Source organism: Ammospiza nelsoni, chromosome 11 (genome assembly GCF_027579445.1).
Source record: "Ammospiza nelsoni isolate bAmmNel1 chromosome 11, bAmmNel1.pri, whole genome shotgun sequence".
NCBI lineage: Eukaryota > Metazoa > Chordata > Aves > Passeriformes > Passerellidae > Ammospiza > Ammospiza nelsoni.
Window position 1 is genome coordinate 13,008,637 of NC_080643.1, and position 22,121 is coordinate 13,030,757.

At 49.9% G+C, this 22,121-nt stretch overlaps 1 protein-coding gene across 2 annotated transcripts; it reads left to right on the forward strand.

Moving 5' to 3' along the window:
- The first annotated feature begins 7,601 nt into the window (after positions 1-7,601).
- WNT5A (Wnt family member 5A) lies at positions 7,602-21,896 on the forward strand. 2 transcript variants are annotated; one of them, XM_059479994.1, is made up of 5 exons: positions 7,602-7,902; positions 11,039-11,172; positions 12,295-12,560; positions 17,282-17,574; positions 19,404-21,896. In XM_059479994.1, exons 1-5 carry the CDS (start codon positions 7,897-7,899, stop codon positions 19,860-19,862), a joined length of 1,158 nt encoding a protein of 385 aa, XP_059335977.1. In that variant the 5' UTR covers positions 7,602-7,896; the 3' UTR covers positions 19,863-21,896. The 2 variants fall into 2 exon arrangements, with proteins under 2 accessions (XP_059335977.1, XP_059335978.1); XM_059479995.1 differs by lacking the exon at positions 7,602-7,902 and adding an exon at positions 10,680-10,706.
- Positions 21,897-22,121: the final 225 nt, after the last annotated feature.

Sequence of the window (22,121 nt, forward strand, 5' to 3'; positions counted from 1 at the left end):
CAGCAAGGCAGGGCTGGGCAATTCCCATCACACTGGGCAGTAATGAGCACCTGTCATGCTCTCCCAGAAGCAAAATACAGCTGCTTGATGAAAATGCTTACATCAAGTAATCCTGAAGCGTTCTGTAGCATTATAAAGGACAGGAGATCATCTTCCATCTCTCAGGAACTGCTCAGAGGGAGTTTCTCTGCCTTTGGGTGAAGAAGCAGAACAAGAGGAGTCACTCACACACTCAGGCTGTGGACTTGGACACCAGGACCAGGAGAGGTTGGAGGGCAGTGAAGGCCTCAGCTCATCTCCAAATTCCAGGTCCTCCCTGGAAGGACAGTGCACTTTGCCTGACTGTGGTCCTTGTTTCTTCCAAGATTATACCATCAACATATTTTGTCAAGTTGCACTTCAAAAGGTGGCACTCTACAAGCTCTAAAGAGCAGAAGAGAATAAGAAGTGGTTCATATTACACCAATTTCCAAGTTACTGATTTTAGCCGAAGAACCAAGTGCCATGTGCCTTTTCCCCGTTCTGTAGAGAATCTTAGTTCGTATTTCTCTGCCTGGTCCTATGTCTCTGCTGTCAGTGTATCCTTGTGTTCTTCACTGTGGGCAAACATTCACACTGTCAGTGCCATTTTCAAAAGTCTTCACATTTTTTATTTAAATTGAAGAAAATAATGTAGAGCTGAAGTAGTACCTTGATCATGAAAAATAAAGACAATAATATCACCAGGGCAACAAGTCACAAGGTTTGCCTGATCAAATACTTAAAAATGAACAGCTCAAAACTAACCTTAACCTTAAATACTAATCTTAACCTTAAATATCTTTTAAAATGAGTTTTTAAATAATGCCATATTCTAAATAAACTGGAAGACTCAAGGTCAATTGACAGACTACTATGGAGCTTGAATGATAGGGTTAAATTTATCCAATGTTTTGCTCATGGTGCCTAGATTAATAGCTATCTTCAGAATGATACTGCTTTAAGCAGTCATGGACAAATATACATTGGCTTAGCTGTTATGACATATCTTTATTCCTAAGGAAATGATGAATTAGCTAAGTACTCCTTAAGATAAGTGTCATATAGGGGCTAACCAAGATCCCTTCTCTCACTCTTAAACACACTTTACTGATGACATGTGTGTGTACATACACTAAAGAAATCCTTGGAGATATTTCAGGTGAGAGCTTCAAACAACATCCACCTACATTCCTCCTTGAGCTATGAGGAATTTGAGGATCTAATATTGCTACAATTATAAACTCCAGCCTAATCTTCTAATCCTTCTCAGAGGTAAGGAGTGTTACTCAGGAGCAGATGTGGCCCCAGGCAATGACACATGGTTGTGACCATGTCAGGAGTGGGTATCAGACTGCTCCTTGCCTATAGAAAGTCTGTGGAGCCCTTTCCTCTCTTCTCCTGCTTCCCAGTTCATGGTCTGCTGCTCTGCTGTCAGTAAAATCAATCTCCTGAGAATCCTGAGAATGAGTGCAGCACGGCAATCACACAACACCACCAAATATGCCAGCAGAAAATGGGATTTAGAAACCTCCTTAGGTAGGAGTCCTGCCTCCTAAGGTCCAAGGGGGTGTGTGCAAAAAGCAGAGATCCCAGTGAGATCCCTCACCCCTACAGCTCCTGCTGGGCTGCTCCTCCAGCCCTTTGCAGCTGCACTTGGAACTGCAGCACAGCCCCGAGGCAGAGACCTGCATGGAGAGCAGGACTGGCTGTTCCATGGATGCAGGTGGGCTCTGGAAAAGAGCGTTGTGCTGTCCTTGTCCCACTGTCCCCCATGCTGGCCCCTCTGCAGCCATGGCCTTCCTTGTGCCACCGACTGTGCAGATCCCTGAGGAGGAACCAAGACACCTGGGCTGGAGTCAGTGTGACAAAAGTCCCTGCCTGGTCATCTCTGGAAAATGAAGTCTCTGTGTGCCTTTGTGTGTATTGGGCAAAGTTATGTTCAGGGCACTCAGAAGAAACATGTAAGAGCCCTCCAGAGTTAAAGGGAGGTGCCTTTGGCCTCAGTGAAAGAAGGGACTGGTAGCATTAGGAGAGGGTAAGTACTCTGTTGTTAAGGAGCGGTGGTGGGATTGTTTATTTTTCCTCCCATAAACGTTTTTTTTTTAAGGTCCTAATGGAAACAAAGTAAAGTATTATTCCTCTAAAAGCACTATTCTTTAAGTAAACCAGACTCACTACTTGAAACATTCCAATGACATATGGTGGCAGCAGGGGGATGGCCAAGATGTGGACGGGCGAGGTATCACCGAGATAAAGCCCCACACACAGAGCCAGAGGTGTGAGCAGAGGGACACGTGCCCCAGAGAGAGCCAGGAGAGGAGAGAAAACAGCACATTCTTCCAGGGGTGTAGATTTATCCCTTTGATAGTTACCTCCAACAACCTTACTGTTCCAGAGATCAAATTATAAAATGTCAGAACCCTCCCACAGCCCCTCTAACTCCAGAGGCCCAGACACCTTTCCCATGTCCTGCCAGCTGCAGAGGACTCATGTCCTCCTTGAACAGCCATCAGCACCTGCCCCTCAGCTCACTGAGCTCAGTGTGCCAGGGCCAGGGCAGGGCACAAATGCTGCAAGTGACACCACTCTGCCAGAACAGCCCTCATTGCTGTGGGGCACCAAAACACAGCCTTCCCTGCCCTTGGGAGAGGGCATTTGCTGACCATCTTCCACCTGGCTGAGCTCAGGGCAGGGGAGCCCCATGCTGCAATAGATCTTCACCCCTCTGGCATCCTGTTCAATAGCTTTTAGTTACTTCTGCTCTTTTTTCAAAAAATTATTTTCTCATCTCTTTATTTTCCTCCATGACCCAGCACACGTCTTGTACCTGGGCTGTGGTTTCTGCAGTGGCACTGGGGTTTATAAGACCTTAGAAGAAGGAAATGGAAAGAACCCACCTGAGTTTTGCATATGAAAAATTAGTCCACAGCTGTCTCTCTCCAGCTGATAATGCAGACAAATTGGGGCTGTTTGCTATGCTATTCATTACTAGTAATAATAAACTGGTACAGTTAGCATCAATTTAAATGTAAAGTGGTTTTCGTTTTTTTTTCTTTTTTCTATAGGCTTTGCAGGTTTGGAGATTGGTGTATTCACCTGAATTTGTCACCCTTCATTACCCTGTAAACTTTCCTCTCTTGCTGCTGCCTCTTATTTGCATCTCACTGCATCTAAATTATGTCTTCATCTGGTAAAGATGAATGCTAATCTAGACTCTTATTTCTTCCTCTCTAGTGGTTTATTGCTGCTCCCAAATATGCTGGTGTCTTTCAACCTCATGAATTTGGGATTTGAGAGATGGAAAAGGAACAGGGTGGGGGTACATCCATACATGGACACACATCCATACATTTTCTTTGTCTTCTAGTCTCTCAACTTGTCAAAGTCTGTTCAGAATTTAGGCAGGATAGAAAAGCAGAATTATTGTCTAAAAAGAGAGTTTCAAATGCTGTTTCTTGCATCTACTGGATGAGGATTAGGAAAATAACACTTACTGCAAGATTTGGCATAAAATTATCATCTTTGGCATTTCTTTTGTAGTTTAGCCATCTTTTGGATGATGGGAGGTCTATTAAAAAACCCAACAGCATGTTTTTGAGAAAGGAAGTGGCCTTGAGAAAGTACATATGTGATTTCAAGGCAGTTACATCTAAATCCCTGGGAGCTTAAAATAAAGTAATTCCTGGAGCAGATGGTCTGGTGGGCAGAGTGCAGGTTACATGTTCACAGTGATGTGACATCTCTGCTCTGTCAAATGGGCATTGGGGTACGACCCTCACCTGAAAAAGCAGATTCACTGCAATGACACCAGAGCAGCTGGACATGGGCTGTGCCTTCACAATGGCTCAGTGTGAGATGTGTCATCATTCCCACAACATATACTCAAATTCCATCATGGGCTAAAAAGACATATAGGAAAACACCTCTTTTCCTTGAAAGTTCTGTTTCCAAATGGGTTCTTCATGGGGAACACCCTGCCATTGGCCCAGGTGGGAAGGTGTAAATCACACAGCACCACACAGGCGTGCAAGGTTTTCATGTGACCACTCCTTTGTTAAAATGCATTACCCTGCAGAAAAATGGCAGAAACACATTGAAAAGACCAGAAATTATTTACTTCTGCCCTACAGAGAATTGCACAGCTCTAACAGACCTAAATCTCTAAAATCCTTTAGTGCTTCTTTTTGAGGTTCTGCTGTTTATGCATTCAATGATATTATCACACTTCTTATGACATTACTCTGAGAATTTGATTTTTTTTTTCTCCAGAAAACTCTTCAATGTTGGCAGTAAAGCCAGACAGATCAACTGTCTGGTTACCTTCAGAGCTCCATCACTAACAAACCTGGAAAACAAAACCTTAGGCAGCATGAATGCCTGTAACACTATCAATACTTCTCCCTCCTGCCCCCTCTAGCTTCACCCAGCTGTTTTAAATAGCGAGGAGAAATTAAAATTCTTAAAGCCTTGCAGGATGTTTGGATTTCTGCCCTTTATTTCCACTTATATGCGCCATAGCTTGAAAATTTGCCTGTGATTTATAAATTCCCTCTTCAGTTCTCTTTTCAAAGGCAACAAATGGGAATCCCGGCAAAGAAAATGGTCTGGTATTGGCTTCCCCCTCTGCCAAGCTGCCGCTCAGCCCTGCCCGTGTGGATCATCCCGGGCTTGGCGTTTTCCTGTGCCCGATGACATTGTGCAATTACACGATGATAAACATCGTTCGGGAATACAAATGCGAGAGGTAAACAGCTCGGGGCTTTTTATTAGTTTATTCCAGGCGATCTTTCTTGTTTTACTGCGCAGCTCCTCCCCCTTTTACAGTTTTCTGCTATTCTTTACTAATTCTAGTGATTTGAGAAATGACCTTTAACCCGCGCAGTTTGCAGACTCCTAAAGGGGATAATTGAAATGCCACAGTAAACCAAAGGCAATAAAATATTATTTACTAGGCATAAAACTAAGTTTGGTCTTCTTAAAGAAACGAACAGCCCCCTTATACTCCTTCCCCCTCCCGGACCTGGTGCTACACCTAATTTATAAATTCCTCACCAGGCATCCCGAGGAATGAACAGCAGCCCGGGCAGCGAGGATTCCTATTGGAAAGGCTCTTTGGGTATTAGGGAGTACAGAAAGCTGCCGGCAGCGATGCTGCGGCCTCGGGCCCCGCCGGGGCGCTCAGGTGTCGCAGAGTGCGAGGCTGCTCCCCTGCCCGCCGCGCCCCGAGGGGGCTCCGCTCCCGTTCCGTGCCCCGAGGGGGCTCCGCTCCCGTTCCGTGTCCCGAGGGGGCTCCGTTCTCGTTCCGTGCCCCGAGGGGGCTCCGCTCCCGTTCCTCCCGCCTCGAGGGGGCTCCGCTCCCGTTCCGTGTCCCGAGGGGGCTCCGCTCCCGTTCCGTGTCCCGAGGGGGCTCCGCTCCCGTTCCGTGTCCCGAGGGGGCTCCGCTCCCGTTCCTCCCGCCTCGAGGGGGCTCCGTTCCCGTTCCGTGCCCCGAGGGGGCTCCGCTCCCGTTCCGCGCCCCTCTGGGCGGCCCCGGCAGCGCGGCTCCCCCCGGCCGGGTTGGGGGCCCCGCCATAGCCACGGAGGGGTGGCCCGGGGGGCGCAGGGCCGAGGGCAGCCGTGGCCATCGCGGCCCGGCTGGTGCCGCCCGAGCTGCGCTTACCTGGCGGGCAGTGCCCCGGCGGGGCGGGCGAGCTCTCGGCTCGGGAGCAGGTGGGCTGGGGCCGGCCGCGATGTGATTTGTCCCCCATCGGCCTCCTGAAGGGATTTTGTTTGCACTGGAATGGCTTTGAGGGAGTGAATGCATTTATTGATAGCGGAGCTGTTCTCGCAGCCTGGTTGGATTTCCCAGGGCTGCTTTGATAATGCGCCCCCTCCCCCGCATCCCCCCGTGGACCCGCAGTTGCAGACGGATGCAGGGAAACTCTGCGGAGTTACGGCGTGGCTGGGGGAACGCTCCCATTTCCTGTGCTCGGGTGCACACGGAACGGGAGCGGTGCAATAAAAATCCGAGGGCTGCAGAGCAGGGAAAGAGCGGGGAGGTGCAAAGGGCCCGCGAAGCCCCTCTCCCCTGTAGCTCTCATTGGGTCTTACTTGATTTAATCCAAACACTTTTGTCAACAACTTGCCAAATTTACAGCGCCAAAAAGCCGCTGCAGGAGGAGGAACACGAGCCGTCGAGCTCGCTCGGTCCCCTTTGGCAGGCGGCACCCTCCGCGCCTCGGAGCGTGCGACAAGCGGGGCTGGTCCCCGGGCCGCCGGCAGGGACGCTGGGCAGCGCTCGGCGCGGCCATGTGCGCCGCACATTGTGCGCACATGTGTGCGAGCGGGAGCGCCGCGGGACCGGCCCGGCACAGCCCGGCTGTGTGTGTACATGGGTGTGCATGGGTGTACATGTGCGTGCGTGTGGGTGCACACGGGATTGCACGGGTGTGCGTGTGCCCCCATCCCGGCCCGGGATGAGCAGCCGGCGGTGCTGGAGGGGCCGTGCACCCCCGCACGCACCGCGCCGGCCGGGACGGGCGCACGGGCACTGCTTTGCCGGAGGAGTTTGCCCTCACGGGGCTTCACCCCGAGACCGGGCCGGTGGTGCGGGGCCGGGCCGGGCACTCGCACGGGGGGCGCTCCCCGCCCCGGGGCCGGCGGGGTCCCGCTCGCTGCCGTACAGCTTTAAAATCCAGCCCCGTCTGCAATAGGCCGGCCCTGGGCGCATGCGCTGCCGAGAAAGTTTTCCAGCTGCCGTTGGCTCTCTTAACTTTTTTTTTTTTTCTTTTCCTTCTTTTTTTTTTTTTTTTTTTTTTTTTTTTTTTTTTTTTTTTTTTCCTCTTTCGCAGTTTTAAGCAGCGGGGTGAAGAGGAGCGAGGGAGAGACGCGGGGGGGAGCGGGGCCGGCTGCGGCGGCGGGGGCAGAGCCCCACGGAGGAAGGGTCGGCTGCCGCGACGCCGCCTGCCCCGGCTTGCTCTCCCGGCGCTTCTCCCGCGTATCCCGCTCCCCGGCGCTGGGCGCCTCTGGCACCGATGGATTGGGGGAGCCGCAGCTCCTGAAGCCCGGACTGCTCCCCTCCCCCTGCCCCTGCTCGCCTTGCAGGATCAGTCGCCCCGTAAGACAGGCAAACGCGTGCACAGCCCCCCTCCCCCTTCCCGCTTGTGCAGAAACTTCTTTTTCTGTTTGGGCTTTTTTCTTCTCAGTGTAAAATGGAGGGAGCCGGCCCCGGGATGGCTCTGCAGCGGCGGACCCCCGGCTCTGCACCGCCCAGCCTTTAGGCAAGTGAAGGGGGGCGGGCAGGGGGGAGCCCTGCGCCCGCTCGGCTCCATCGTCCCCCTCTCGCGGGCCGGTCCGCGCCGTGCGGAGGGGGCGGTCGGCGGCCCGAGCGCCGGCGGAGCCGGGTGGGAGCGCGGGGAGCCCCGCGGCGGCACCACCTGGGCTGGTGGGACGGATCGTCGCCCGCGGCGCTTTCGCTGCCGCTTGTGAAGATTTTTATTTGCTTCCGCACAATCACGCCCACGGGCGCTGTGTGCGTGTGTTGGGTTGGCTTTTTTTTTTTTTTGGTCTTTTTTTTTTTTTGGCTTTTTTTTTTTTTTTTTTACCTCCTTCTTCTTCTGCTGGTGGAAAGCCCTAATTACTGCGATTGCTGATGGACCTTGGAAAGAAGGCTGCACTGGTGCCCCGCTCCGCAGTCGGACACGCTCGGTTTGCGCCGGACAGGGCGGCCGCTCGCCCGCCGCCCCCCGCCAGCTCCGCGGGCCCCCGCGCTCCCCCGGCCGCGGCTCGGGACGATACCGCCCGGCTCCTGCGAGCCAGGATTTTACTTTCGTCTCGCCGTTTCTCCTCCCGCTCCGCTTGGATTACTTGGCTGCTCCCTCTCGGTGATCCCGCGCGATGGAGGTGAGTCCGCGGGGGCTCCGCGCCGCAGGGGCCGCGGGCGCGCAGGGTGGGCTGCGCTCGGCGAGGTGCGGGGCGGCCTCTCCTGCCCTCCTCGGCCAGCGCCGGGTGCTGCTGCCTCTCCGCTCTCACCCACCGCGGAGAGTTCTGCTCCCCACTTGGGAAAAGCTCTTGTATTTTCTGCTTTTCCCTCTCTTTTTAAATTTCCCCCCGAAGAGAGGCTGCCCGCCGCAGGGACACTTGCTGGGCTCGCTCTGCCCGCCGCGTCCCGGTGCATCTTTCTGGCAGCGGCTCCTAACGCGAGCTTAAAGACATCTTTCCAAACTTCCCAAAGTTTCCCGAGGAGGATCGCTATGGAGAAGCCCAACGTCGGCTAATGGTGGCCTGTACCTTTAAGGAGAACTGGCTGGGGGCCAGCGGAGGACCCGGAGTCAGCCCCCCCTTCCCCCCCCCCCCATTTAATTTTATTCTCAGTTTCTGGAGATTATCACTCTGCATCTGCAGCGGGTCCCGCCTGGGTCAGCGCGGAGGAGCGCGGCTCCTCGGGGTCCCCTTGGCGCTGCGAGGACTCCATGTTGGAAAGGCTGTTGGCTTTTTGTTGTTTGTTTGTTTTTAATTGTCAGTTGTATGGTAAATGGGCTGCGCTCGGAGGGTCACGGGGAGTTCAGCGGGGCCGAGGAGCGAGGCTGTCCCCGGGCGCCGAGGGAAGGACACGATGTGCCTTCACCCCCGGGAAAACAGCCCCTCTGCGCCTCCGCTGGGGAGAGCTGGGCCGGGACCCGACCCGTGCCTTTCCCTGCAAACGTGAGACGTGCTCTGGCTCCTCCAAATGGCTGTGAAGGCGCAGCGGGGAGCAGGGGGCGGCCGGGGGGTCCCCGCGGAGCCGCTGCGCCTCCCGCGGTTTACAGCCCCCCGGAGCCGGGCTCTGGATGCCGCCTGCCCGCTGGTAGTGCTCCTAGAAAACCAGATGCCTTCGCAGGCTTTCCAGACATCCCGTGTAAAACAGGATCAGAGGCGATCCCGCGGTGCAGGATCTGTAAAAGCCTCTCTTTTCATCTCGGCAAGGAGCGCGGGCTCCGCATGGGGTGCGTTAAATACCAAAACCCAATCTCCGCGGCCCTACAGAGTTGAGCGCGGTGCCTCACACTCCCCATCTCCAGTGCTCCGTGCTGCTGGGCAGTCTGCCTTTTTTTCTTTTCTTTTTTCTTTTTCTTTTTTTTTTTTTTTTTTTTTTTTTTTTTTTTTTTTTTTTACTGTGGGCTTTTTGTGTGTGTTGTTTCTGGTGGTACCTTGTCAGCTGCTGCGTGCCGAAGGGCCGGGCTGGCAGGGCCGGGCTGTCCGCGGCCCCGGGCGCAGGTGTCTCCTCCGCAGCCTCGCAGCCCGGCGCGGTGCGCGCAGCGCGGGGGGCGATGGCAGCGGCGCGGAGCTGCCGTCGGAAGGGCAGAGCCACCGAGCGAGGCCGCCCCCTGTTGGGAGCGAGCCGCCACCGCCGGCCCGGGGGCTCCGAGCGCGGGGCGCCCCGGCCTTGTGGGGACAGAGCGCTTTGACCCTGGCGGCCGCGTCCTGCTGCAGGGACAGCGCCCCGCTCCCGGCTCTGCCCCGCTCCCGGCTCTGCCCCGCTCCCGGCTCTGCCCCGCTCCCGGCTCTGCCCCGCCGGCAGCTCGGCTCTGCCCGGGCTGGCTGCTGGGCCGGGCTGATGCACAGCTGTCGGCGTCCCGCATGGGCACCGGCGTCTCCGACCTCCTCGGGCTGGGCTCGGGCACTTTGGTGGCGCTCCTTTGTGACTGTCATTGTTTCAAGAAGTAACACGATGAAAAGAGCCCGGCGCGTTGCGCGCTGTCGGGTGTCGCGGATTGCCCCGCGCGCTCCTCGCTTCGCCTCGTCCCTCGCTCAGCACGCCCTCGGCGTTCGCACCTTTGCCGGGACCGAGCCCCCGTGGGACGGGCGGGCTCTTTCTGCTGCGGGAGACCGGCCCCGTTTACCCGCCCCCAGCAGCGGGGACCTGGGGGCTCATCTCCCGCCGCAGGGGATGGATGTTTAACCCGCACGGCGCGGGGAGGCTTCGCCCCAGGGCTGCGGCCCCCGAGCGGTGTCGGGGAGCGGCCCGTGGGGGTCCCCGCGCTGCCGCAGCTCCCCCGCGTGTGCCCGGGCAGGTTCCGTGTCCGCCCCGCTGTCGCAGCTCCGCTCCTCCCGGTCCTTCGCAAACAGAAATAAATTAGAATTAAGAACACCTTCAATTCAGCGTTAAGGGCCTTTGGAGAATGAATAGGGAATAGGGAGCCCCCAAGTGTCGAAATGTCCTTTTTTTTTTTCTTCTTTTTTTTTTTTTTTCCTTCCGAGGGGAGGGGAAATCAACCCCAGGAATGGCTCTGGGGAGAGAGTGAGAGAGTCCCGTGTGAGGACCAGACGGTGATCGCGGGACCTGTCGGGGGAAGCCTTTGACTTCCAGGACGGCAGCCCGGTTGTTGCAGGGTCCGGGTCGGGACGCGTAGCTGCCCCTTGTCGCTCCTGGTACCTCCCCGGCCCGGTAGCGGCCCCGGGGCTGCCGTCGGGGCAGTGCCCGCGGTGCCAGCGCGGAGCTCGGCGGTCGCGGCGGGCGGGAGCCCCGAGGCCGCGCCGCGATGTTTTAGGGGCCGACGGAGCAGGGCAAGGAGCGGCCGCATCATCGCGGGGCGGGAGCCCTCGGGCCCCCGCGGAACCGACCCCTCGAGGCGCCGGCCCCCTCCCTGTCGGGCTCGCTGTGCGAACCTGCAGCCGCCTTTAGCCAGCCGTGAGCCTTCCGTGTCCCCGGCGCGGGCTGCCATGGGGTAATGCCCGCGGGTCGCTGCGCCCCGGGGCAGCGGGGACGGCTCCGGTGGCCGTGCCGTGCCGGGGCGGGGTGCGAGCGGCGGGGCCGGGGCGCAGGGACGGGCGGGCGCCCCGGGAAGGCGGTGTCCGAGGGGTGGGGGCTGCGGGGTGGGCTCTGCCCGGTGCCGCGGGAGCTGCGCCTGTGTCTGGCACCAGAGCCTCGGCGCGGAGAAGGGCCGGCGAGGCAGAGTCAAGTTAAAAGGGGCCCGGAGACTTCCGTTGTTTAAACTTGAATGCTCGAAAATGGTCTGAGAAGCAATAAACAATCTGATCCTTTTTCTCCCCCCTCCAGAAATCCAGTGCAGTATTAATCCACGGAGGTGCTGTGGGGACAGTTGGCAGCACAATGGCTTCTCATTACCTCGTAGTGGCTCTGGCCGTTTTCTCCTCTTTTACCCAGGTTGTAATAGAAGCCAGCTCTTGGTGGTAAGCGTCTCGTATCGACTTGCTTTTGGAAGGGGGTGTCAAGATTTGCTTGCTTCAATGTCTCTGTGCTTCTTCTGTACTTTGTTTCTGCGGGAGTGCGGCCGGAGCGAGGCAGCAGGGGAGAAGTTCTGGTTGGAATATGTTGAGTAGAACGGGTCTGTCGAGTGAGGGTAAATGTGCAACATCTCGTCTAGTAAAACACAGTTTTTAGAATGCTGTCTGGTGGATTCTCTATGAATTTTATCATCTTTAAATCACTATAATTGTTTTTCTTTTAAAAGAGATGTTTCAACTCCCTTACGTTAGATGGTTTGCATGTACAAGAGAAAATGCTGATTTGTTAAAAAAAAAAGTTAAAGTTTCAGTTTGAAGTTTTCTGTAACTGAAATGTTTACAAATATATTTCGTTACAAAGGAGTACGTTTAAATTCCCACTTTGGCAAATTATCTGTATAGTGTACAATGTTGAGAGTTCTTGAAATAGGTGTTTGTCTGCTTTTTCCAGTGATGCCTTTTGGATTAATAGCTACTTTTTAATTGAAATGTATCATGTGAAGAGCACTTTAAGAATTAAGAAAACAAAGTTGATTTTGTTTAGAATGAATATACTTGCCTGTATGTTTCTGTGTTGTCATTTGGAAGAAGCTAGACTAGTCTGTAGCAAGTTTCTACTTCTGGCTTGCTAAAGGTTTCCCTATTTGTTTATAAGAGATCAGACTGAAAAACCCAGACTTAAGTATAAAATATGTGTTAAGATAAATTGGGATTTGGAGAGCTTTTTTCATTTTTGCTTTATTTATTTTCCTGGCCTTGCAATTGTTTGGAGCTTCTGGTTTTTTACTGTGTCAATTTAAGCTGGTAAAAGACTGCCTAGGTGCACGTCTTCCAAGTCTGTGTCGTACTTCAGTCTCTAATGTATGGTGATAACCACAGTAACTTCTGTCCTGTTCTTAAAACAAAAGTTTATATTTATGTGTCTGGGTTTTTTTCTCACTTGTTAACAAAAACAGGCGTTGTATACTCATGTATAAGATACGTGTCTGGGATTTATAGATTTTTAAAAAATTGCTTTATTTTATTTTGAAGTCTTCTGTTCATTAATGCAACTCTTTCTTTGTGCAGGTCTTTAGGGATGAACCCCATGAACCCCATGAACCCTGTTCAGATGTCAGAGGTGTACATTATAGGAGCCCAGCCCCTGTGCAGCCAGCTAGCAGGGCTTTCCCAGGGACAGAAGAAGCTCTGCCAGTTGTATCAGGACCATATGCAGTTCATTGGAGAGGGCGCAAAGACGGGCATTAAGGAGTGCCAGTATCAATTCAGACACAGAAGATGGAATTGCAGCACTGTGGACAACAACTCTGTTTTTGGCAGAGTCATGCAGATAGGTAGGAAGCAACGTCTTTATGATTAAACTCTTGTCTGAGGATATGTATGGCACACACTGTTCTGCACTTGAATCTCTTGCCAGGTTCTTACTGAGTACTGTATACAATCAAGTGTTTCTAAAAGTTGGCAAAGGAGCTGGATTATTTTTAGCTGGAGGTGATTTCCCACCACTGTCCAGCCATATGTCTTGGAAAACAAAGTAGGAATATATATTTGCATATGGGAATAGGGGAGAGAGAAAATGAGGCCCTGAAATCTCTTTTTTAGAGAACCTGAGACAAAACGAAGGCAACCTACAAGAATTAAAACCAGCAGCGTCTTGTAAAATTAAAGATGTCCATGTCTAGTTCCAAAGTTAGCAGCTGGATAATAAATCGCTCTTGGTCCAGAGGTTAACTGAAAATTGCTGCTCTGTCGATTAGTGTTTATAGGCAATTCCTCCTTGCTTATTTCCAGATACAGTGGTTTTTTCTCTCTTTTTAAGGAAAACAGATTTATTTTTAAATTACTGTAGCAGGGTAATTTTCATGAGATGAGTTCTATCATGGTAAAATGTGTGATTCTCCTTGTAACTGACATCTGATGGAATCATGTCCATGGTGAGAGACAGATTCTTGTTTAAATCTTATCACAATTTGGTGGACACCCAACTCTTCCCCTATCAGATCCTCTCTGAAAAGGCCTTCTCCAGTGTTCATGTGCTGCCTGACTTTATAAGCATTTGAGGATCTTGTAGTATTTTAAAATCCTTGGTAAAATTTTAACCAGTGCTGTTGAATGGGGTCTATGGTGAAACCTTCTTCTGAATTTCTCAAGGCAGATTGCTGATTTTGTGTAATCAACTGAAAAATGCCTACTTTTCTGGGTGACACTTGTGATGCTTTAAGATGTGAGCAGTACACTGGCAAATGCAGCACTGCTTTTTAGTTGGGGTTGTAAAGCAAAGCTTTTATGGCAGTGTTTTTCTGTCCTGCTTTAGAAAAAGGAAAAGTTTTAAAATTGGTTTCAGTCTGGGTTTGTCTGTAACTGGGCTGACTCCAGTTAAAGTTGAAGGAATGCATCAATTCACATTTGGTCTCAGTTTTTGTTAAAAGACGTTTTTATTTGGAGATTGTCAGACAAATAGAAAAAAATCTGTTGCATGAAAGTACCGAATTGGAACATTTGATTTTAGATAAACAACCTTCCCTAGGCTTTATAAAGCACAGTGTTTAACCCTCCATAGAGTTTGGGGTTTTTTTTACCTTACGCAAGCAAGAGTGTAAAAACATGAAAGCAAGCTTCTTCTGTACGCCTCTCTGTTCTAGTCTAAAAAATGTCAGAAAATTAATCTGTTTAAAATTTAGGCCTTCATCCTTCAGCCCTTATTTATTATCCAAGCAAGTGAAAATTTGCTCAGGGGGACTGTTGGTGTGAAGGAGTGCACAGGATGGGGCCCATGATTTGTGATGTCTGTCTCTGGAATCTATATTTCTGCCCTCCCCAAGTATGACAGATCTATTTAAAGGTGGCTCCTTTCAAGTTAAATAACTTTGCTGCACCCTTTTGCTGGATATGACTGTATTAGCTGATGTCTACACAGCAATTCATCATGTAATTAAGCCACTTATTCTAATTGCAGATGGAAGCAGGGTTAATAGCCATATTCAGGAGTGGGAGCATGAAGAGTGTGTTCAGTGAGAGCAAGAAGGAGGTGTAGCAGCTGTGGTATTTCGTGCTGACCCTCAGTAATGACCAGCCGGTGTTCCTCTGTGTGGAGGGAAGAGTGGGCACTTTCAGAGCCTGATCCCGTTGGTTTCAGCCTGCCATGGGCTGTGTGCTGGGCTGTCAGATGCCCTTGCTGCCAGCAGTGCAGGGTGCAGGCTCTGAGTGCCCATTGTTTGGGAGGCTGTGCCTCGTGCCCTTGGTTGCGCCCCAGAGAGTTCCCGGGCACGGCACAGCCACGGCCCCGTGTGTCAATGGACAGTCTTTCTTCCAGGATTTACCCTGCAGTTAGCTAAAGCTGTACAAATAAACCTGCCCTTGGGTTTGGAAACTTGCTCTGTGGCTTGTTGAACTGTAAAGTTTTAGGGCCTGTGTTCTGCTCTGCTCTCCTCGGGTGCTGGTTCCCAGGTCAGGCCACGGTGCTCGCTGCCGTCTCCTGGCTTTGTGGCCAGCCCTGTGCAGGCTGCACATGGGCTTTGCTAAGTGCTAACAGGAAACAAAATCACTGGATCCTCCCCCTACAGCTCCGTGTGGTTGGGGTCCAGCTTGTTCTGCCTTCAGCCTGATGTTGAATGCTTTTAAAATGCAAGACAAAGAACATTTTGTATCTTATGTTCAGGTATAAAAAAAAAAAAAAAGGTTCTGTTCTTGCAGACTTATTCAGATGGAGTGTAAAGCTCAGCGCCTTGCTCTGTGGGTGGCTTCCTACAGTGTGTGTATATTGAACAGTTCCATTTCTATGTTTTATATATATGGGAGAGAGGGGACTCGAACGTGTTTGGAATGTGTGTTTGCTTGCCATGGCTACAATAGAGAGAAATCCTGGACTGTGGGAAAAGACAGATATGTTTGACAGTGAAGGAAAGCACAGTTGTGCCTAAAGACTGAAAAAAGAAGGAAAAAAAGAAAACTCAGAGTAACTCATCCGTGTGGAGCCATCACTCTTAATGTGTTCCTGGGGTCGATGGCTTGAGGCAGTGTTGGCTTGAAGTGCACTTCAGCAGCTGATGCTATTTTATAATTTGCCTAAATGCTCAAGGAGGGAACTTGCAGGGCAACTCTCCTTCCTGTACCCAAGCCTTTCCTTCTCCTTCCCACTGAGAGTAAGTTCTTTAAAATTTGTTCCAGGTTAATAATGAAAACGAGTCAAAAATAGTCAGCTTTATGAGTTTAAATCCCACAATAAGGGACAGAGTTAACCATGAGAAAGCATGAGTTAACTAAACATGCAAAAGAACAAAAATGGAATGGAAGAGGCGAGTCCTGTGGTCCAAAGCAGACCACGTTTCTTTCCTCTCAATAGAGTGGAAATTTTGCTTAAGGAATTAATCCAAAAATATGTGTTACAGAGCAAAGGGGAACATTAAAATCTGTATGAGGTTCCCCCTGCTATAGTTTGCAGTAGATGCAAGGCTTAAGTCACCACATAAAGCCAATGTTTTTTTAACTGAAAATGCTACTCCTGTAACCCTTTATACCCACAATTCATGTAGATACTTCCAAGAGCAGGTGTCTGTGAGTATACACCACTGTAAGGTAGCAAAGTGCTTCTGATCTTTCTTAAATCTCATCTTTCCTAACATAAGATTTCTGATTTTTCCCATTTAAACCCAGCATCTAGTACTAAAATCAATCCAGTGGATGACAGCTGTTGTATTAACAAAGCTGCTCTGATCATGGTGTCATCTTGATGTTAAATATGAACCAGACTTCAAATTATTTATGTTTCATAAGTGCTTGAAAGCTCCTATTAGATTTGACCTGTCATGATACATCTTGTACAAAGAGATTCTGCCTAAAATGTTGCTGTCTAAATATATATGATTTGCCCAAAACACAGCCTCTTAACATCCTAGTTTTTAAAGGTCATGATGTTCCCTAAGTAAAATCACGTAAAACCAAGACTAAAATCTAGCTTGATCTATTGATTAGACTAAAGATTAGGAATAAAACTTAAATCATATAAACAGAAAAAAAAATATTTAGTCTATTCTTAGTCATTCCAAGAATCTTTCTTGGAAACGACCCATTGGGATGCTGTGTCTTAAGGAGAAAAACAAACTTCAAGTGTTGCTCTCTGGTGCAAGTTTTGTGTTTGTCTATCTGCAAGCTCTGCTAGTTGTACTCAGAACTTGTGGCACCCTTGGAAAAGTGATTGGGGAAGTCAGACACTTAATGAGGTGGGATCTGATACTGTCAATAGGATGGTATGTGGCCATGTCTTACATTATGGGTATTGTAACTTTTTCTTAACGAAAGCTGGAAACTTGAGGTTTTCCATTTCCATTTAAGGGCACCAGATGCAGGAGAAAACCTTCAAGGCCACCTCGTGCCAAGGGTTTTTTCTTCCCTGTAATTTGTAAAAATGATTGTCCGTGGGCTCCCTTGCCATATTCACAAGAGCTGAAGTGGTGGATAATAACCAGCACAGGTTGTTGTTAGTTTTAAATAGTCTCCTCCAGAAGTGTCTGGCTAATGTGTAGGGTGAAAAGTTGTGCGTTATTCTGCTGCGTGCTTCTTTTGATACTGGGAGACTTCATAAATTGCTTGAACTTTAAATAAATTGGAATAAGTGGGTGAAGTGCATCAATCACGTTTGAAAAGTAGTAATTTAAGAACCAGACTTTTAAAAGATGTATTTAACATCTCTTTCTTCTGAAGGACAGGGAGCCTGTTACCCTTCCTTCCCCTCACACGCAGGCATGGCTGCTTTGGCCCCGCTGGCCTCATGGCCCTGACCCACCTCCACTCTGCACTTTCATCCAGGTGCTCACCGGCATGAAAGAGAAGTGTTTTCTGCTCTTGACAAACTGTGTGTGCTCACATGGCTTGGCTTGGCTTGGCTCTTTCAGAGTGAGGATGTTTTGGCAGCATGGTTCACGGTTACTCTGCTTTTTACCGTGTGCGTGAACTTGGTGGCTCTGGAGAGCCTTGGTCCTGCCGGCCCATCAGCGGGCTGGGAGGACAAGGGAGGGAGTGGTGGCTGTCCCCTAACCCCGCTTGTGTCTCCGTGCAGGCAGCCGGGAGACGGCGTTCACCTACGCGGTGAGTGCGGCCGGCGTGGTCAACGCCATGAGCCGCGCGTGCCGGGAGGGCGAGCTGTCCTCGTGCGGCTGCAGCCGCGCCGCGCGGCCCAAGGACCTGCCCCGGGACTGGCTGTGGGGCGGCTGCGGCGACAACATCGAGTACGGCTACCGCTTCGCCAAGGAGTTCGTGGACGCGCGCGAGCGCGAGCGCGTTTACCAGCGAGGCTCCTACGAGAGCGCGCGCATCATGATGAACCTGCACAACAACGAGGCCGGCAGAAGAGTGAGTGTCTGTGCCACAGCGTGTCCCCACGCTCCTCCTCGTCCCTTCTTTTTGGGGAAGGACGTGGTTCAGCAGGGCGCAGAGCAGCCACCATGGCTTGTCTTTGGTTTGACGCGCAAAACAAGAAAACGGCAAACGTGGGGTGTGGATGGGTGGGTGGGGAGTGCATGGGTTGGTGTTGCTTGTCTTTGTTTTGATGCACAAAATGAGAAAACGGCAAACGCGGGGTGTGGGTGGGTAGGTGGGGAGTGCATGGGTTGGTGTTGCTTTTGGTTGTCTGACAGTCCTGTTGCTTTCCTCACGGGGAGGCTGGGACCAAAGCGTGTTGTGTTTCCCTCTGTATTGTTTCATAAGAAGTGCCCTGCTCGCTGTGGGTTCTCTGTAGAACAGAATTTTATTAGTTGGTATTTCCAACCAGGACAGTGTGTGTTGGAAGGAAGAGGGGTGTGCTGGGCTTCCCAGGCTGGAATTGTGCCACAAGATTGTTCTGACTTTTTTTCTTTGCCTGGTTTAAGAGTATGTGAAAAGCTTCTCTTTGCTATTAGAAAACATGGCCTTCTGTGGTTGAACATGTCTTCATGGTTTCTTTAATCTCAAAAATGCTTTAAATGAATGGGTGTAAACTTTTTTTTAATAGTCTGAATATGAAGAGCCAAAATCATTATTTTCCTAGAGCTTGAAGTGCCAACAATAGTCAGCTGAGACTTTGCACTTGTGCTCTAAGGTGAAGAAGGATGAAAGATAATTGAAAATTAATAGTATTTAAATGTAAGAGGAGGAAGTCTGAGAGCAATGGACAGGCCAATTACTATTAGGAAGAAGAAAAATGACACTTTCACAGTTGCTTACAGAGACTTGAGGAGTTTTTTCCTTCCTCAGCCTCATCTGTGCAGTGCCATTTGGCAGTGTTAAGACTCTGTAACTGCTGGGTGGAAGCTGTCTACAGTATCATCTAATGTGTCAGACCCCAGGATTTTTGGGTCAGTGTCAACACTGACTCTTATTTTATTTGTACAGGGCAAATGACTGAGGTTTCCCTGCCAAAGCTTTGTAAAGAGGATATTGCTATGTAGCTCTGATTCCCACCCATAGGTGTTTGGGGGTTTCTTCTTGGATGAAGTCTCTCTTCCAGAGCAGTGTTTGGGATAGGAGGATGCCGAGCCAAGAGTAGACAATCAGCTGCAGCTGAGCCAGGAACAAAAGGAGTCTTAACTCTTTCACTAATTGCAGCCTCAAGCAGAGATCAATAGGGACAGTAACTCAGATAGAAAATAAGGAAATGTTTTACATTTCTCAATGAAACAGCAAAATCCTTTGCTGGCATGAGAGCGAATTCCTAAAATTTGAGTGCAGCCTGAGTGATGCTGCTGTCTGGGCTGGGTGTGCTGTTGTGGCTGTCTCTGCTGTGGGGAGAGGCTGGTGAGACCTCCTCTCCTCTCCTCTCCTCTCCTCTCCTCTCCTCTCCTCTCCTCTCCTCTCCTCTCCTCTCCTCTCCTCTCCTCTCCTCTCCTCTCCTCTCCTCTCCTCTCCTCTCCTCTCCTCTCCTCTCCTCTCCTCTCCTCTCCTCTCCTCTCCTCTCCTCTCCTCTCCTCTCCTCTCCTCTCCTCTCCTCTCCTCTCCTCTCCTCTCCTCTCCTCTCCTCCTGGATCTTTGGGGTCCTGGGGGTTGTCAGCTTATTCATCATTCTCACTGAATAGGAGGAGGGGAAGGGATGCTAAGGTGAATATTGTGGAGGGGCTACGACGGAGGGCAGGAGATGAGGGGTATAAACACTCCACGGCCGGGCTAGTCTTTGATCACGGCTCCTGCTTCTCTCCCCGACTCTGCAGACGGTGTACAACCTGGCTGACGTGGCCTGTAAGTGCCACGGCGTCTCCGGCTCGTGCAGCCTCAAGACCTGCTGGCTGCAGCTCGCCGACTTCCGCAAGGTGGGCGACGCCCTGAAGGAGAAATACGACAGCGCCGCCGCCATGAAGCTCAACAGCCGGGGCAAGCTGGTGCAGGTGAACAGCCGCTTCAACGCCCCCACCATCCACGACCTGGTGTACATCGACCCCAGCCCCGACTACTGCGTGCGCAACGAGAGCACCGGCTCCCTGGGCACCCAGGGCCGCCTGTGCAATAAGACCTCGGAGGGCATGGACGGCTGTGAACTCATGTGCTGCGGCCGGGGCTACGACCAGTTCAAGACGGTGCAGCGAGAGCGCTGCCACTGCAAGTTCCACTGGTGCTGCTACGTGAAATGCAAGTTGTGCACAGAGATCGTGGACCAGTTTGTGTGCAAATAGGGCACGGACGAGGTGGGAGGAGCTGCAGCCGCCTGCCAGCAAAGGGGTGCAGGCCCTTCTCCCTTTCAGCAGGACTATCTCCACTTTATTTATAGAGTCCAAGGAGTTTTCGTCTTCTTTTAAGAAAATTAAAAAAAAAAAAAAAAAAAGAAAATTAAAAAAAAAGGGCGGGGAAGGAAGAGAAAAAAAGAAAGAAAAAAGAAAAATATAAAGGTTGCAAAGAGAAGTGCCTGGAAACCCTCTCTGCGTCCATCCCAGAACTGTGTGAGGCTTATATTTTTGGCAATAATGGGGGAGAATCTGAGAATATTTATTTTACAAAGTTAAAAAAAAAAATTGACTTTTCTTACAAACAATAGAGTAGTTTGAGGGGAAAAGCCGACATATCCTAATTTAGATCCATGGAACGTAATACACGTGCAGTAGACAGAGCAACCATGTCATGTGCTTGGGATGTTAGAGCCATCCTTATGGATGTGAGGAGCACACAGAGCTGTCCATGACTTTTAGGTTCAGACATTAGGGGTTCCTAGAGTAGGGTGTATAAAGCTGTTGAGCGCATGTAGGGCTCTGTAAATAAGGGGTATGTTCATCACAAGGGCAAAGAGCAAAGGATCAGAAAGGCTTCAACTGCGCTATCCCCGAGTCACCGGGGCTGGTTCCAGAACCGAGCAAGACAGGAAAAAAAAAAAAAAAACACCCAGAAAAACAAAAAATCTGCCTTGGTAAATAATAAAGATATTCTTGAAGGCAGAGCTTGGCCTCATCAGCCCATTGTGACGTTCGGGTGTCTCGTGTGTCCCGGCGGGCGCGGAGCAGCCCGGGGCAGGCTGCCCGCAGCACTGGGGCTGGGCAATGCTCACACACAGCTTTGCTTTCCCAGCCTGCAAAGCCCATGGAAAGGAGAGTTCCCCACATTTGAAAATGCCTTAAAATGGTGTAAGAGCTGGCTGTCTTTCAAAACACAGCTTGACAAATAACTCCTCTAATTTTATGTGAGAAAATAAATCATTAGATATCCGCTCTTGGAATGACTGATTTTTATTTTTTGGGAACAGATTTTGGGAACGCTTTCACTCAAGGAGACAGTAGTTTCATATTTTAATAACATTAACTGACTATTATAGTTCAATGAAACGTTGCAGCAATACCAAATTTATCATCCTATGTCTTTAATACACATGCTTTAGATAATATACTGCAGATATACACTATACAACTGTTCAGACTATACTCGAGCAGTTACTTATATATGGGAGAGCTGTGGTCTCTGGTGTCTGCTACTTCAAAGCTTTTTGTACATATATATTTTAATGATTTAGAAAAAAATAAAACATCTAAATTAAAGGGGCAGTTCATCCCTTATTTTCTTTTTCAGATCTCTTCAGGTGTTTAGATTGATTCTAAGCTTTTGGTGGGTTTTTATTTTTAATTTTTATTTTTTAAAGAACTTGTAATGTTCAGAAGTTTTAAGGATAATCACAAAGAAGTAAGCCTCTTCCCAGTTTCAGGACTTCCTTGGGTGGTTGGTAGAGGCAGCACCCTGCACTTGAATTGATACCAGTCTGGAGATCACTTCTACTCCACTCTCACATTAAGGGCATTATTGATTATTGCTGAAAGGAGACCCCTTCCAACTCCAAAATGTGCTGCATTCGGCCCTTGCTTTTCAGTTTTTGGACAGAGAATTGTTATTTGTCAAACAATATGTGTTCCCCCCAGGCTGTGTAACTACACAGGATTTCATCTTTGGTTCAGATGCCACTTTCCAACTCAGTCCCATCCTACAAGAAAATGGTTTTGAAGATACCAAGTGAAGAAAACCTTTCACTTTAGCCTAGTTGTACTAAAGCCTTGACTTTTCACAAGCCTTTAAGCTGTATCATTAAATTCATCTTGATCATTTATCAGCTTCTTAATGGCGCTTTATTGCTCTTAATTTATTGTACAAGGACATATTTACCCCTCATCTTCAGATGTTTGAAAAGAATATCTTTAAAGTAAGAGAAATAAATAAAGCACTAATTCATTGAATATGTCACTTTGGTTTTTATTGTACAAAAACCATGATCTTTTTTTTCATTTGCTGAATCACCTCATGTTCCTTTTTAGTGACTTCTGTCTGAGCAGAATTGAATCTCATGATCCTAGCTATTAAAACCCTATTTAATGTAAAATATTTTACCTGTCATTCAGATATGTAAATCTTCTATGTCCTTTCCTCTGTTCTGTACATTTAATGTACATATTTCTGTCTTG

Excerpts from the sequence above, each read along its gene's own strand:
- WNT5A (XM_059479994.1), top strand. Across the intron at positions 11,173-12,294 it reads ATAGAAGCCAGCTCTTGGTG|GTCTTTAGGGATGAACCCCA; the intron begins GTAAGCGTCTCG and ends TTCTTTGTGCAG. Across the intron at positions 12,561-17,281 it reads TGGCAGAGTCATGCAGATAG|GCAGCCGGGAGACGGCGTTC; the intron begins GTAGGAAGCAAC and ends GTCTCCGTGCAG.